At 50.6% G+C, this 15,007-nt stretch overlaps 1 protein-coding gene across 1 annotated transcript in view; it reads right to left on the bottom strand.

Annotated features, from left to right (window-relative positions):
* Window positions 1–448: 448 nt before the first annotated feature.
* RAMP1 (receptor activity modifying protein 1) overlaps window positions 449–15,007 on the bottom strand; it is a 66,213-nt gene continuing 51,654 nt past the window's right edge. Inside the window, exons 3-4 of the mRNA XM_055109267.1 lie at window positions 6,111–6,228; window positions 449–3,925 (exon numbers count right to left, since the gene is read on the bottom strand). Of these exons, the coding sequence (XP_054965242.1) occupies window positions 3,443–3,925; window positions 6,111–6,228 (601 nt within the window). The 3' untranslated portion in view covers window positions 449–3,442. The remainder of the gene's footprint in view (window positions 3,926–6,110; window positions 6,229–15,007) is intronic.

Raw genomic sequence — 15,007 nt, 5'->3', positions numbered from 1 at the left:
GGTCCTGGTGTTTCTCCTGATCCTTCCTAGGAAGAGCACAGGGTGTTCATAGGTTGTCATAGGCTAAGCCAGGTTGTCACAGGTTGAGCTCTGGTGCAGCTCCAGGGGTGAAGACCCATCATCTTCCTGGTGCCACCTGCCCATTCTAGAACAAAGAATCCATCAAGTATTGATCAGGGTTTCAGCAGCCAGGAGGCTGGACAGCTCCATATGAACTCCTACCCAGCGTGTTTGGCCTTCTCAAGAAAGAGGGTCATTTTTGCAAAAGTACTTGATCAGTTTTCTCCAGTGCGTCTCTAGAAACTTTGATATTCAAATCACTGTCTTTTGAACCACCTCCACAATCATCTGTGTTGCGTTTGAATTTCAGTGTTGGGTATTTTCATTCTACAACCTACAGGGACACTGACTCACCAAACTGATGGAACAGGGACAGCCACTGTTTTTATCTTTTTAAAATAACGTTTTATTTTAGAACAGTTTGAGATTTACAGAACAGTTGCAAATAGAGTACAGAGAGCTGCCATATACGCCACACTGTTAACTCTATCACTAACATTTTATGTGAATAAGGTACATTTGTTACTATTAATAAACCACTATTCAAATGCATTATTGTTAACTAAAGCATATATTTTATTCCTATTTCCTTAGTTTTTTCCTAATATTCTTTTTATATTCAGGAGCCCATCCAGGATACCACATGACATTCAGTTGTCATGTTTCCTTGAGTTCCTCTTGGCTGTGACAGTTTTTCAGACTTCTTTGTTTTTATGATCTTGACAGTTTTGAGGAGTGCTGGCATATATATATATATTAAAAAATTATATATATATATATAATTTTTTTTTTTGAGACAGGGTCTCACTCTGTCATCCAGGCTGGAATGCAATGGAGTAATCTTGGCTCACTGCAACCTCCGCCTCCAGGGCTTAGGTGATCCACCTCAGCCTCCCGAGTAGCTAAGACTACAAGCACACATTACCACACCCGGTTAATTTTTGTATTTTTTGTAGATATGGGGTTTCACCATGTTACCAAGGCTGGTCTCAAACCCCTGAGCTCAAGCAATCTGCCCGCCTCGGCCTCCCAAAGGGCTGGGATTACAGGCGTGAGCCACTGCACCTGGCCTTTTTACTTTCTTTTTCTTTCCGCCTCAGCAGCTGCACAGAAATACTCTCTTGATGGAGTCATTTGATGCAAAAAAGTTTTAAGTTTTGATGAAGTCCAATTTATCTATTTGTTCCTTTTGTGGCTTGTGCTTGTGGTTTCATACTTAAGAAACCATTGCCTGACCCAAGGTCATGAAGATTTATACCTATGTTTCCTTCTAAGAGTTTTAAATTTACATCTAGGCCTTTGACCCATTTCAAGTTAATTTTCACATATGGTGTGAGGTAGAATATACATTCTTGACAGGTGAGGTGGCTCACGCTTATAATCCCAGCACTTTGGGAGGCCGAGGTGGGTGGATCATTTGAGTCCAGGAGTTTGAGACCAACCTGGCCAACATGGTGAAACCCCATCTCTACTAAAAATACAAAAAAATTAGCCTGATCAAAAGAGACTCCTTCCCTGCAAAATGACTACAGACTGGCTTATGAATATACATGCGAAAATACTCAAGAAAACAGGGGCCTTTTGTGCATAAGTTCCTAAACTTGCGGGGGCAGACTGCTGTTATGAAAAGTGTCATAACTTATACATGGGCCACAGGCCTGTGCAGTAATTCACCAAAGAAGACTTCCTATGGCCACACCCGTGGGGAAAACATTGGCCTTGCTGTAATCAGATGTGTGTAATGAAAACTGCAGTTGAGAGCATCTTTTCCTGATCCAGCTGTTAAAGTTAATACCCAGTTCTGGCTAAAGTTCTGGCTAAAGTACTGGAGTAAGCAGAAACTTGCATCAATGCTGGTGTGTCGGGGAGATGCAAACATGCGCGAGGGATCTGGCAACAGCTACACAGAGCCTAGGGATCTCCTTGACCCAAATATTCTATTTCTAAACATTTGTATTATGGAAGTGCACATCAGAGCATTATTTATAAATAGCAATAAACAAAACAGGCCAGGCACGGTGGCTCACACCTGTAATCCCAGCACTTTGGGAGTCCAAGGCGGGTGGATCGCTTGAGGTCAGGAGTTGGAAACCAGCCTGGCCAAGAAGGTGAAACCCTGTCTCTACTAAAAATACGAAAGTTAGCCGGGCGTGGTGGCAGGCGCCTATAATCCCAGCTACTTGGGAGGCTGAGGCAGAAGAATTGCATGAACCCGGGAGGCGGAGGTTGCAGTGAGCTGAGATAGTGCCACTGCACTCCAGCCAGGGTGACAGAGTGAGACTCTGTCTCAAAAAAAAAAAAATGTAATTAATAAAAATGTAAACAAACAGATGAAACTCCTGCCCTTCAGAGCTTATAAAAAATGTGTAGTCATTTTCTAAAAAAAGTAATTTTTAAATTGATAAAGCCATTTACAAAAGAGTATGAGGCCATTTTAATTAATTAATTAATTAATTAATTATTATTATTTTTGAAACAGAGTCTCCCTCTGTTGCCCAGGCTGCAGTGCAGTGTCACAATCTTGGCTCACTGCAAATTCTGCCTCCTGGGTTCCAGCGATTCTCTCACCTCAGCCTCCTGAGTAGATGGGACTACAGGCGTGCACCACCAGACCCAGCTAATTTTTGTATTTTTAGTAGAGACGGGGTTTCATCATATTGGCTAGGTTGGTCTCGAACTCCTGAACTCAAGTGATCTGCCCACTTCGGCCTCCCAGAGTGCTGGGATTACAGGTGTAGCCACCGCGCCCAGCAAGCCCTTTTTTTTTTTTTTTTTAATACAAGCATCTATCTATCATCTATGTACTTAAGTATAAATTAATGCCAAAATGTATGTTAAAGATTATCTGAATGGTTGGAATTAAGACTGTTTGTTTACCTGTATTTGCTTTTTATTCTTTTTGTTTTGTTTTGTTTTTTGAGACCGAGTTTCGCTCTGTCTGCACTGGAGTGCAATGGCGCAATCTCGGCTCACTGCAACCTCGGCTTCCAGGGTTCAAACGATTCTCCTGCCTCAGCCTCCCGCGTAGCTGGGATTACAGGCTACATGGCGCATGCCACCATGCCCAGGTAATTTTTGTGTTTTTAGTAGAGACGAGGTTTCACCATGTTGGCCAGTCTGGTCTCGATCTCCTGACCTCATGATCTGCCCGCCTTGGCTCCCAAAGTACTGGGATTACAAGTGTGAGCCACCATGCCCGGCCTTTTTTACCTATGTTTTCTACAATGTACTTGTATAATAAAAGAAGGTGACAAGAAATAGGGGGAAATTGGTAACAAGCTTCATGTCTAACAATAGAGGATTGGCTGATGAAGTGTATGTCACATTTATTTACAATTAATGACGCCAATGAATAGTTTTTTTCAGTACAACGTGCTAGCCATTAGATGTTCTTTGGCTGTTCTGTGCTGTACATATGACTATGCTTTTTGTTTAAAAGAAAAGGAGAAAAAGGAAAGGAAAGGGAAAAAAAGGAGAAGAGAGAGAAAAGAAAAGAAAAGAAAAGAAGAAAAACAAAAGATAGAAAAAAAGGGAGGGGAGTAAGAGCAGGAGAAGTCATGGCGTCCTGGGCGGGGCTGCCGGGCTCGCTCCCCGCAGGGCCCTCGTGGCTCCCCTGGCTCGCGCGCGCCCCTAGCGGGCGTCTGGGGTCCTGCGGGCCGTGCGGTCCCGTGTCATCGCGCTGGGCAGCCCCGGGTCCACAGGGCAAGCTGCGCCCCTGTTTTCTTTCCAGGGTCCCCTGCCCTCCAGCGAGCCTAGTTGAGCCCCAGCTGGACTCCAAGTCAAGCCTCTGCAGCCAGGTGTCCGCCAGATGTCTTCCAAGGCCAGCAAGGGAACCGCCTGGGCACGCGTCAGTCTGGCCTGTTTCCTGATCCAGAAAATTATTTTCAGCTGCGCCTGACCTTCCACGGGGCCAGGACTGGAAAACTAGACAGCAGTGATCTTTTTAAAACCGTGGAATCTATGAACTGGGAAAGTCCCCTCCAAACTCGTCAACAGGAATTCACTGCTTATTGGTACCAGTTTGGGAAATCATTGTTTTTTAATTAAAAATTGGGGGGCTGGGAGGAAAGGAGGGTCCCCTGGCAGTCTTGGGTGGGCTGCAGGGCTGCAGGAACGTGACAGCAGGGGCAGTGGGGCTGTGGGAGGGTGCTCTGCCCGTGGGGCCAGCTTGTGATGGGCTGGGGACTGAGCTGTGCTCTGGGGACACACAGAGATTCCTCCCTCAGCTGGGTGGCCTTATGTTCCCAGGGTTTTCCCAAAACTTGTCCTGGCTGGGGGGCTGAGCTTGCCAGCCTTCCTGGGGAACAGCGGGCCAGGGCAGGACTCCATCCCCAGGAAGCACAGGTGACGCTTACAAAACAGGTGCAGGACTTGCAGCCACAGCTCTCCTTTCAGCAAACCCTGCTGAGAGGCAGAGCGGAGGAAACAGGAGGTGCCCCAGTTTCTTCTCCCGGGTAAGACTTAGAGCTGTCCTTGAACCTGATGGGCCAGAGAGAGTGCTGAGGAGAACCAGAGCATCCCGTGGGGCTCCCTGGGCTGGGCTCTGCCAGGTGGGTTTCCCAGGAGATCGGCCATGACAGCTGCTGTGTTGGGCACTCCTCCAGGGCAGGGGTGGCCCTGGGAGAACTTGGGCAGGAGGGGGCATGAGTCACACAGAGGGTGGCCCACTGGGTTTATGGTACCCAGAGTTGCAAACACTCAGGTGTGAGTCACCTGAGTGCACACATGGCTGGAGGCAGACAGCCTCCCTTGCTCTCCCCTCCTCCAATCCCAGCTCCTGATGGTTGTACTCTCTCCTGTGCTGAGGGCAGCAGAGACTCATTAGCGAACTGGGGGCCCTGGAGTCAGAGAGCTGGCTTCCAATTCTGGCTCTAGTACCCGCCTCAGGGACACTGGGCATGTGTTGTCACCTGCCTGTGCTTCAATCTCCTTAACTGCAAAATGGACAGAACCTCCAGGCTGATGAAGACTAGGAGAGCAGAGGTCAGGGATGGGCCCCTTCATAGGGGCTCAGGGCCTTTCTGTTCCTCCATTGCTTTCTCCGGCCTGGCCCGCTGTGTGAGGCTGGCCGGCAGACATCTGTCTCTCTCTCAATTTTTAAAAATTTTTTTAGTAGGGACAGGATCTCACTGTGTTGCACAGGCTGATCTCCTGGCCTCAGGCGATCTGCCCACTTCGACCTCCCAAAGTGCTGGGATTGCAGGGGTGGCATCTCTTGGCCTCAGGAAGCAGGCCCAGGCTGCACTCCTGCCCTTGTCCCCCACCTTCCCCGGGAGGCTGGTTTGGCGGTCCTGCCCTCTCCACCCCCACTCTCCCCCATGGGGGAACACAGGCATCAGTGGAGAGTTGCCCATTTTTCAGAAGCGGGATGACAAGCCCCTGCTGCCGTTCACCAATGCCCGTGAATGCCCCTGCTTGGGAATCCTCTTTGGAATCTCCCTGAGGTCTTCTGCCCCTCCCCGTGTCTCCCTCATTAAACCACATTTTCCCACAATGAGAACGTGCCATGATGTGCATTGATGCAAAGCAGGTCTTTATTCAATCTTGTGATGTTTCCGTAGCCAATGCCTTACTGCAGTGCCGTTTTCCATGACTTTTCACGTGAATTACAACACTTTAATTCCATTCCAGCTGAAATTGGCTGTGCTGGGTCAGGTAGAAAACCCCACTGCCCTGGGTGACACTTTTATGGTTGGGGAAGTGGCTCTTGTCCTGGCTGAGTTGTGTCCCTGCCTCAGAATGTGACTTCACATCTTGAAGTCCTAACCAGCAGTACTTCAGTATGTGACTGGGTTTGGACCCAGGGTCTTTACAGAGGTGACTAAGGTTAAATGAGGTCACTGGGTGGGCCCTAACCCAATGTGACTGTGCCCTTATAAGAAGAGAAGATTAGGGCCAGGTGCAGTGGCTCATGCCTGTAATCCCAGCACTTTGGGAGGCCAATATGGGTGGATCACCTGAGGTCAAGGGTTCAAGACCAGCCTGGCCAACATGGTGAAACCCTGTCTCTATTAAAAATACAAAAATTAGCCAAGCGTGGTGGCACACACCTGTAATCCCAGCTCCTTGGGAGGCTGAGGTGGGAGAATTGCTTGAACCCGGGAGGTGGGGGCTGCAGCGAGCGGAGATTGCGCCACTGCACTCCAGCCTAGGTGACTGGGCGAGACCCTGTCTCAAAAGAAAAAAAAAAGATTAGGATGCAGGCACAGAAAGATGACCATGTCAGGCAGGGAGGAAATGACAAGCCAAGAAGAGAGGCATCAGAAGGAACCAACCCTGCCGACCCCTTGATCTCAGGCTTCCAGCCTCCACAGCTGCAAGAAACGCACTTCTGTTGTTTAAGTCCCCAGCCTGTTATAGCAGCAGCTTGAGCAGACCCCCGACTGCACTGCTTTATCCTCAGCCGAGCCCGAGGAGGAGGAGACAATCCCCAAACTCGATTGTTTCCTATCATTATGATCACCGATTATTCTCCCTTTGACTCACCCGACCTTCTGTGCAGAAGGGCTGGGAACACTGAGAGACAGGAGCATTTACCCACATATGTTCACGTGCACGTGCAGCCACAGCTCCCAGCCCTGCGGTGAAAGTGAATCACTATGGCCCCGGTTAGCAGCGTTTGCCATGTGCCCGCCAGATGGCCAAGGGCTGTCTTCACTGTGAGTCCCTGAAGTGTCCATGGCCAGCCCTCTGCAGGTGATGACACTGAAGCCCAGAGGGTTGAGGAGCTTGCCTCGCCTTTCTTTCTTTTTTTTTTTTTTTTTTGACATGGGGTCTTATTCTGTCACCCAGGCTGGAGTGCAGTGGTGTGATCATGGCTTACTGCCTCCCCAGCCCAAGCGATCCTCCCCCACAGCCTCCTGAGTAGCTGGGACTACAGGCACATGCCGCCACACCCAGCTAATTTTTTAAACTTTTTTGTAGAGATGAGGTCTCACTATGTTGCCTAGGCTGGTCTCAAACTCCTGGGCTCAAGTGATCCTCCAGCCTCAGCCTCAGCTTCCCAAAGTGCGTGGCCAGCCACTGTGCCCAGCCTGCCTCACCATTTTTAATCAGCACAGCCAGGATTTGGTTTCAACTAAGGCAGTTTGGTGCCATCACTTCTATGCTACAACTTTTAAAAATACTGTTTTTAAAAACATTTTATTTACATTATATACTTTCACACCTATGACCATCTGAAACTTTTTTTTTTTTGAGATGGGGTCTTGCTCTGTCACCCACACTGGAGTGCGGTGGCATGATTTTGGCTCGCTGCAGCCTCCCACCTCTGGGCTTAAGTGATCCTCCCACCTCAGCCTCCAGAGTAGCTGGGACCACAGGTGTGCGCCACCACACCTGGTTAAGTTTTTGTATTTTTGGTAGAGATGGGGTTTCGTCATGTTGCCCAGGCTGGTCTCGAACTCCTGAGCTCAAGCAATCTGCTCTCCTCAGTCTCCCAAAGTACTAGGATTACAAGTGGGAGCCATTGCACCCGGCCTGACCATTTGAACCATTTTAAAGGTGGCACTGCTTCTTGTAAGAAGAGATCTTAGGTAGCAGGGGCAGGGCTGGGATGTAGGTGCTCTCATGGCAGGATGCACTGGGGATGGAAAGCAGCTGCCACCTGTCATGGACATGCACCTCCAGTCACCCCTGTCTGCCTCCCGCCCTGCCCCCAGAAAACAGGAAGCAAACTTCCCCGGCCTCCTGCTAGAGTGTCTGTGGGGGAGCGATTCACGTGGGGGCATGAGCACTGTCCCCAGGCCCAAGGATTGTGGCTGGGGTGGGGCAGAGAGGGATGCTTTGGAGGGCTGCTCTCTTCCTGCTGTTCCTCTGCACCCCCTTCACATTTTTGTAACCCAAATAAAGATGGGCACCCATGGCCCACCTCCGCACAGGCCCAGGAAGAAAAAAAACAAAGTCAGATCCAAGTTCACCTCCTAAAATAGCCTTGAAAAGCAATTTAGGTCCTTCTTAAATTTGTTCTAGGGGGAACCAAAGTGCAATTATGTTCACAATCTAGAGAAAAATGTATTGAAACCTCTTTCCTCTCCCGTTCTCAAGGCTCCCAGCCTACATCTGCTCTCTTCTTGCCCTTTCTCATCCCTGTCCCCACAAAATACGGGTCCTCTGGCAGGTGGCCTGCTCTTTGGAGCTCAAACACCATCCTTGGAATAGGGCATGTGACCAATGCTAAGTCATCTTTTCCATGCACACAAAATTATCAGAAAGATGAAAGGTTTGCTCAAAGTCACTCAGCTAAAAAGTGGTCCAGTCAAGATCAGAACCTGCTGGGCATCGTGGCTCATGTCTGTAATCCCAGCACTGTGGGAGGGCGAGGTGGGTGGACCACTTGTCAGGAGTTCAAGACCAGCCTGGGCAACATGGTGAAACCCCGTCCCTACTAAAAATGTAAAAATTAGCCAGGTATGGTAGTGGGCACCTGTGATCCCAGCTACTTGGGAGGCTGAGGCAGGAGAATTGCTTGAACCTGGGAGGTGGAGGTTGCAGCGAGCAGAGATTGCACCACCGCACTCCAGCCTGGGAGACACAGCGAGACTCCGTCTAAAAAAAAAAAAAAAAAAAAAAAAAAAGACTCAGAACCTGCCAAGGCTGATCTAATGCCAGGGAGTGACAGCCCAGTAATTGGGATGTGGCACCTAGATCCAGACCATAGCCTGTTGTGTTGTTATCGTTTCTGCTAGTTGTATTATGTGCTCTCCCCCTACTTGGATATGGCCTGGGGAATGTGTTCACACATACACCAAAATTGAGATCAGTTCACTCTCCTTTTTCATAATCTGCCTTTTCCAATTAACTCTACACTATGAAAAAAAATTCCCATGTACTTAATTTAAGAACTTGTTTTTCCCAGCCAGGCATGGTGGATGGCTCACGCCTGTAATCCCAGCACTTTGGGAGGCCAAGGTGGGTGAATCACTTGTGATCAGGAGTTCGAGACCAGCCTAGCCAACATGGGGAAACCCTGTCTCTACTAAAAATACAAAAATATAGCCAGGCATGGTGGTGCACACCTGTAATCCCAGCTACTGGGGAGACTGTGGCAGAAGAATCGTTTGAACCCAGGAGGTGGAGGTGGCAGTGAGTAAACCAAGATTGTGCCACTGCACTCCAAGGCCTGGGTGACAGAGTGAGACTCTGTTTCTGGAAAAAAAAAAAAAAAAAGAACCCATTTTCCTTGTCATCTGGATTTGATTGGATTGAACAGTTTTTCCCTGTCATCTGGATTTGATTGGATTGAACAGTTTTTCCCTGTCATCTGAGTTTTAATCTGATTGACAGTCCTCCAGTGTTGGGCACTGAGGGTGTTTCCACCCTTTGCTCTTATAAATAACTCCAGGTGAAGATCTTTCCCTCCTGTCCTTTTGCACATCTTTAATTATGTCCTTGGGATATATTCTTAGAAGGGAAATTACCGGGAATAAGCATTTTAAGACTTTTGGTACATATTTCCAACTTGGCCTCCAGAAAGATGGTACCATTATCTATCTATCTATCTATCTATCTATCTATCTATCTATCTATCTATCTATCTATCTACCTATCGATCTATCCATTTATCTATCTGATGGAGTCTCTCTGTCTCCCAGGCTGGAGTGTAGTGGTGTGATCTCAGCTCAAAGCAACCTTCGCCTCCCAGATTCAAGTGATTCTCCTGCCTCAGCCTCCAGCGTGGTTAGGATTACAGGCTCGTGCCACCACGCTTGGCTAATTTTTTTGGATTTTTAGTAGAGACTGGGGGTTTCACCAAGTTGGTCAGGCTGGTCTGGAACTCCTGACCTCAAATGATCCCCCCACCCCGACTCCCAGCCTCCCAAAGTGCTGGGATTACAGGCGTGAGCCACCGTGCCCAGCCTAGTTTTCATTTCTGACAAACAAGAGGCAGATTGCATCTCCAGAGGCCTCAGGGCTTTCTCTCCGGCAGGAGTGACCTGTTCCCAGGCTCAGGCTCATTGTGCATTCTGGTGCTGCCTCTGCCCCTCCGCTCCCAGGCTGTCTGTGGCCTCCTTAGTAGCAAATCCAACAGGGATGTCCTTTCTTTGAAGATTTTTCCAATCCAGAGCTGCTTCTTGGTTTACAAGAAACCCTGTCCCCAGAGCAATTTTATTTCTGGGAGCTCATTAAGACAAACATTAAGTGACGTACTTGGGCAATTCCATTTCCCATGCTAAATTCCATATTTTTCCCTTGCTTTTTAAAGCTTTTTTGACTTCCAATTCATTTTTTTCCTATGGATTTCTGTGACATTTTATGACATGGATTTTTATGACAAGCTCTGGATAAGAGAGTGTTTCTCCAGCTCAGGACACAATAAAGCCACTCAATCTCATTTCTTTTAATTAAAATTGGCTTTGGAGGCCGAGTGTGGTGGCTCACACCTGTAATGCCAGCACTTTGGGAGGCCAAGGTGGGCAGATCACCTGAGCTCAAGAGTTTGAGACCAGCCTGGCCAACATGGCGAAACTCCGTCTCTACTAAAAATACAAAAATTAGCTGGGCGTGGTGGCACATGCCTGTAATTCCAGCTACTCCGGAGGCTGAGGCAGGAGATTGCTTGAACCTGGTAGGTGGAGGTTGCAGTGAGTCGTGATCACGCCACTGCACTCCAGCCTGGGCGACAGAGTAAGACTCTTTCTCAAAAAAAAAAAAATTAATTAAAAAAAAAGAACAAAATACCCCCCCAAAACCAAAAATCAAACATACACACACACACACACACACACACACACACACACACACACACCCCTGCCACTGGTTTCCCAGTCAGCTTAGTAGAGACCCCAGGCCCTCCCTGTGTCAACACTGCCTCCCGTCCTGGGCCCATCAGAGAAGGCTGGAGAAGGGACGGTGCTTCCATGCCCGGCCCACCTCTCCTTTACCACCCTACGTGCCGGCGTTCAGTTCTTGGTTCCCAGCCTTGTGATGTGCAAATACTTGACCAGGAACCTGAGCGGACAGGGCATCCTGGTAAGGGCAGAGCTTTGCCCATCCCAGCCACAGCTGGCCTTGCCCGTAGACCTCACCCGCTGCCCATCGTGACCTGACGAGGAAGAAGGAAAACCGAAAGCTCTCTTGCTCCCCCTAAACCTTCGCAAACGCACATTCTGAAGTCCAGTCTAAATACTGAGAAATTCTCCATCACCCTCATCTCTTCCCTTAGCTTGGATAATTTTAAAGTAACGACATTGCGCACTGTTAGTACTGTCTAAAGCATTCTAATGATAACGCCTACTGAGCGGTGATTTCAGGAGGGGCTGCGGAGGCTGTGTCCTCTGAAGGGTCTGCGGGGAGCCTCTGTGTCTCGCAGCTTCTGGAGCGATACCTCGGCCAACCCGTTTCTTCGCTGCATGGCTCCAACCTCCATGGCCTTCTCTCTGTGTCCTGGTGTATCCCCTCTTCTCTAAGGACACGGGCATATTGAATGCAGGGCCCACTTTAATCAAGTACAATCTTATTTGAATTTAACTAATTACACCTGCAAAGTCCTTATTTCCAGATAAGGCCACATTCTTTGGTTCAACCAAGGGAGCAGAGCCGACCGAGGGCCCCAGCTGCTGGCTCTGAAATGCCTCGTGGCTTCCTGCGAGACCACGCTTCACGAGGGCTGCCCCACTGCTTGAGGCTGGGGTGGGAAGGGATTAAGGCAGACCTCCTCCCCCAGGAAGGCTCTGACAGCTGGCTTTGGTGCAAGGACACTCCCATGGCTTTGTGGAACCTCAGACGGCATGGCAGCCTAGGGCAGATCCCCTGGTCTTCCCCCCTGGCTCCCTAACGCTTCCGGAGTTTACCCCAATAACCACCCTGCATCTGAAACCCAGTCTCCACATCTACTTCTCGGAAAACTCAGACTAACTCATTTTACCTCATTAACATAATACCCACTTGAAGAAGATGCCATTATTGTCCCTGTGAGTTGCGAGTGTGTGGAGGCGGGACAGTAAGGAAGACCTGGTCTCAGCGCGGTCTTTTCTGCGGCCCCTACCCTCCCCTCCCCTCCTCTTCGTCTCACTCTCCTGCTCGGCCTGGAGTGCAGTGGCGCCATTTCAGCTCACTGCAACCTCCGCCTCCTGGGTTCAAGTGATTCTCCTGCTTCAGCCTCCTGAGTAGCTGGGATTACAGGTGTGCACCACCACACCTGGCTAATTTTTTGTAATTTTAGTAGAGACGGGGTTTCACCATGTTGGCCAGGCTGGTCTCGAACTCCTGACCTCAAGTGATCTGCCTGCCCACCTTGGCCTCCCAAAGTGCTGGGATTACAGGCATGATCCACCATGCCCGGCCTGTCACATTTATTTCTGATGACGGTAGACACACTTTTCCAAGTTGTAGAATAGGCATACCATCCTTCTTCCAGAACAGCCAACACTCTGAAGTTTATGAAGTTGGGTGAAATCTTTTGGATCAGACCTTTTTTGATTAGAGTGCTCTGGGAACACCTTCTTCCACATAAAACCAGCCTCTGAATGTCAGTGTCTAGTTTCCCTTGGTCTGTTTCCCTATAATGGGGCAGTGGTCATGAGGGTCTGTCGGTGCTGTGATGTGAAAAGCAGCCACGGTCCCGGTGTCCTGGGAAAGGTTACTTTCCTTAATCAAAACAAATCTTATTAATCTGAGGCAAGTGGTAGCACAGCTGTGAGTGGCCACCTAGAAAGATGTGTGGCAGGAGATTCATGTCCACAAAGTATAACACACCCCTCCACAACTACAACCAGCAGCAAACAGCAGGCCTGGAACCAATGAAAAACCCACGTCGTGACCACTGAATAAAGCAATAGAATATTGGAAGGGATAGTTGCACTTGAAGGTTACTGTTTGTACACACACACACGCACACATGCACACATGCACACACACGCACACACATGCATGCGCACGCACATGCACACACGCACACACATGCGCACACACACACACACGGCTGGCAAAGCACATGGCAAGGTGAGGGCTTTGTCCTTGAAGATGCTACAGCCCTAAAACGGATTCTGGGAGGATTCTGCATGGGCAGCAGTGGGCTCTGCATCCCCACCTGGGGGCCCGGGGGCCGCGGGGCTGCTGAAGCCAGGGCCTGGGGCTCTGCCACTGGCAGTGTGACCTTGGGCTAGCCACTAGGGTCCTCAGGGCTCCCTGGCTTTCTAGGGGAGAAGTGGGGGATGAGCCGAGACAATCGTCCCATTTTCTTCCAGCTCTCATAACCACTTTGTGACATAAGAGTACAGGTGGGTTACAACTGGGGCCTTAGGAAAGGAGGCAGATGGAGGAAGAGCTGGCTGAGGGCTCAGGGGTCCCTGGATCCCACGGAGGGGTGAGATTTCTGGAAGTGGAGATGTCAGAGTGAGTGGTGTGGACTAGACAGTGTCTTAAAAAGCATCGTCAACTAAGGTGACAAATGCTTACTGGTAAGAGGACAGCCCCAGCCTGGCCTCACTGATAATGTTCCCGGAGTGGACCTGTGGGCCATCCCCGTGGGCACTGTTTTGGTGGTAATTTTCAGTGAATCCCTCTTTTCCCCAGTCCCCTGCAGGAGGACTCCATCCCAAGCTCCCAGGCCTGCCTACCCGACCGACCCAGCCATGGCCCGGGCTCCAGGGTGGCTCAAGGGCTACCTCCTCCGGTGGTCCCTGACTTAGGTCCCAGCACAGCCCCCCAACCCAGGTTGGCCCGGCTGCAGGTTGTCTGAGAGATGCCGTCAGTATCGCAGGTCGAAATCATGTGAGAAGCTCCCACCTCCCGTCTCCTCGCCCTCACTGGGGCCTCTCAGGAAAGGCCAGCTTGTGAACACAGGGGTGAGGCCTGGACCCCAGTGTGGCCGAGGGGGCAGGCGGGGGAGGAGCTGAGGGGGGAACAGAGGAGAGAAGGGGGAGGCAGCATCCTGGCCCCTCTTCGCCTTCACCTGTCCTGTGTATTGGAGTCTCTCAAGGAATCTTCTTGGACAGATTATTGAAGTAACTCAGGCAAGTGACTTGAACTCTCTTTTCCTCCTCTGTGAAATGGGCACAACGACAGGCCCTCCCTCAAGGGGCTTCTCTGAGAGTTTTATGAGCACAAGTTCACAGCGCAGTGCCCGGCTCACGCAAACGCTACTGCTGTTGTCATTCTTATTATTTCCTTGTGGCCCAAAGCCACTGGCCCCAGAGCACCCTCGGCTTCTCCACTCACAGGTGATGACATCCTAGAAGCGGAGGAAGCTGGGGCCTGGCGTAGCAGACTGACCAGACCTTCACTGAGGGCCCAAGGCTGAGACTGGGTCACGGACAGTGGAGTCCCGGCGGTTCCCAACAAGACAGAGACTAGGATCAGTCCCTGAGGCCACCGCCCACTGTCAGTAGACCCTGGGCTCCTCTCCTGACCCAGTGTAAGGTACAGCCACGCCTGCTCCTCTTGGGAAAACGGGCCCACACCACAGCCACGGTTCCGCTGGAGAAGCCGAGAAGCCACTCGGGGCTCCTTCTGGTCTCTTAGGCTGGGGATGCCTCTTGGGACTGGCTGGGTGGGGAGGTGGGGACTGCCCGTGATGGGTGCACCTTGTGGGCGTGGGGTGGGGACCGCAACACCCGGGAAGAGGCTCAGGGGCTCTACTGGGGGAGGCTGCTGTGATGGGCTGCCTGGGGTCTGGTGGGCTCAGCCCAGCCTGGGCGGTGGGTGGCCCCACGTGGCTGTGGTGGGCTACAGCTGAACCTACAAGGCCACGGCACCGGCTGCCGTGTTTGGATGGGGCTGTCATGTGGGGCAGAGGGAGAGGACACGCTGAAGGTGATGGGGGAGTGGACACTCTTCTCAGTCACTGGAGAAGGGACAGGTCCTGGGGGCTGCAGGGACCCGAGAGGAGGGGTCTGAACTCAGGGGACACCCCAGAGGGACCGTGGAGGGGCTCCTTTGGGGAGCCAGAGGCTTCTGGAAGCTGCAGGTAGGGGCGTGGGCAGAAGCATGGATGGAGAGCAGGGAG

This window comes from Pan paniscus, chromosome 13 (genome assembly GCF_029289425.2).
Source record: "Pan paniscus chromosome 13, NHGRI_mPanPan1-v2.0_pri, whole genome shotgun sequence".
Lineage (NCBI taxonomy): Eukaryota > Metazoa > Chordata > Mammalia > Primates > Hominidae > Pan > Pan paniscus.
Note: the sequence above shows the minus strand (reverse complement) of the source record. Positions and strands in the feature narration are given on the sequence as shown.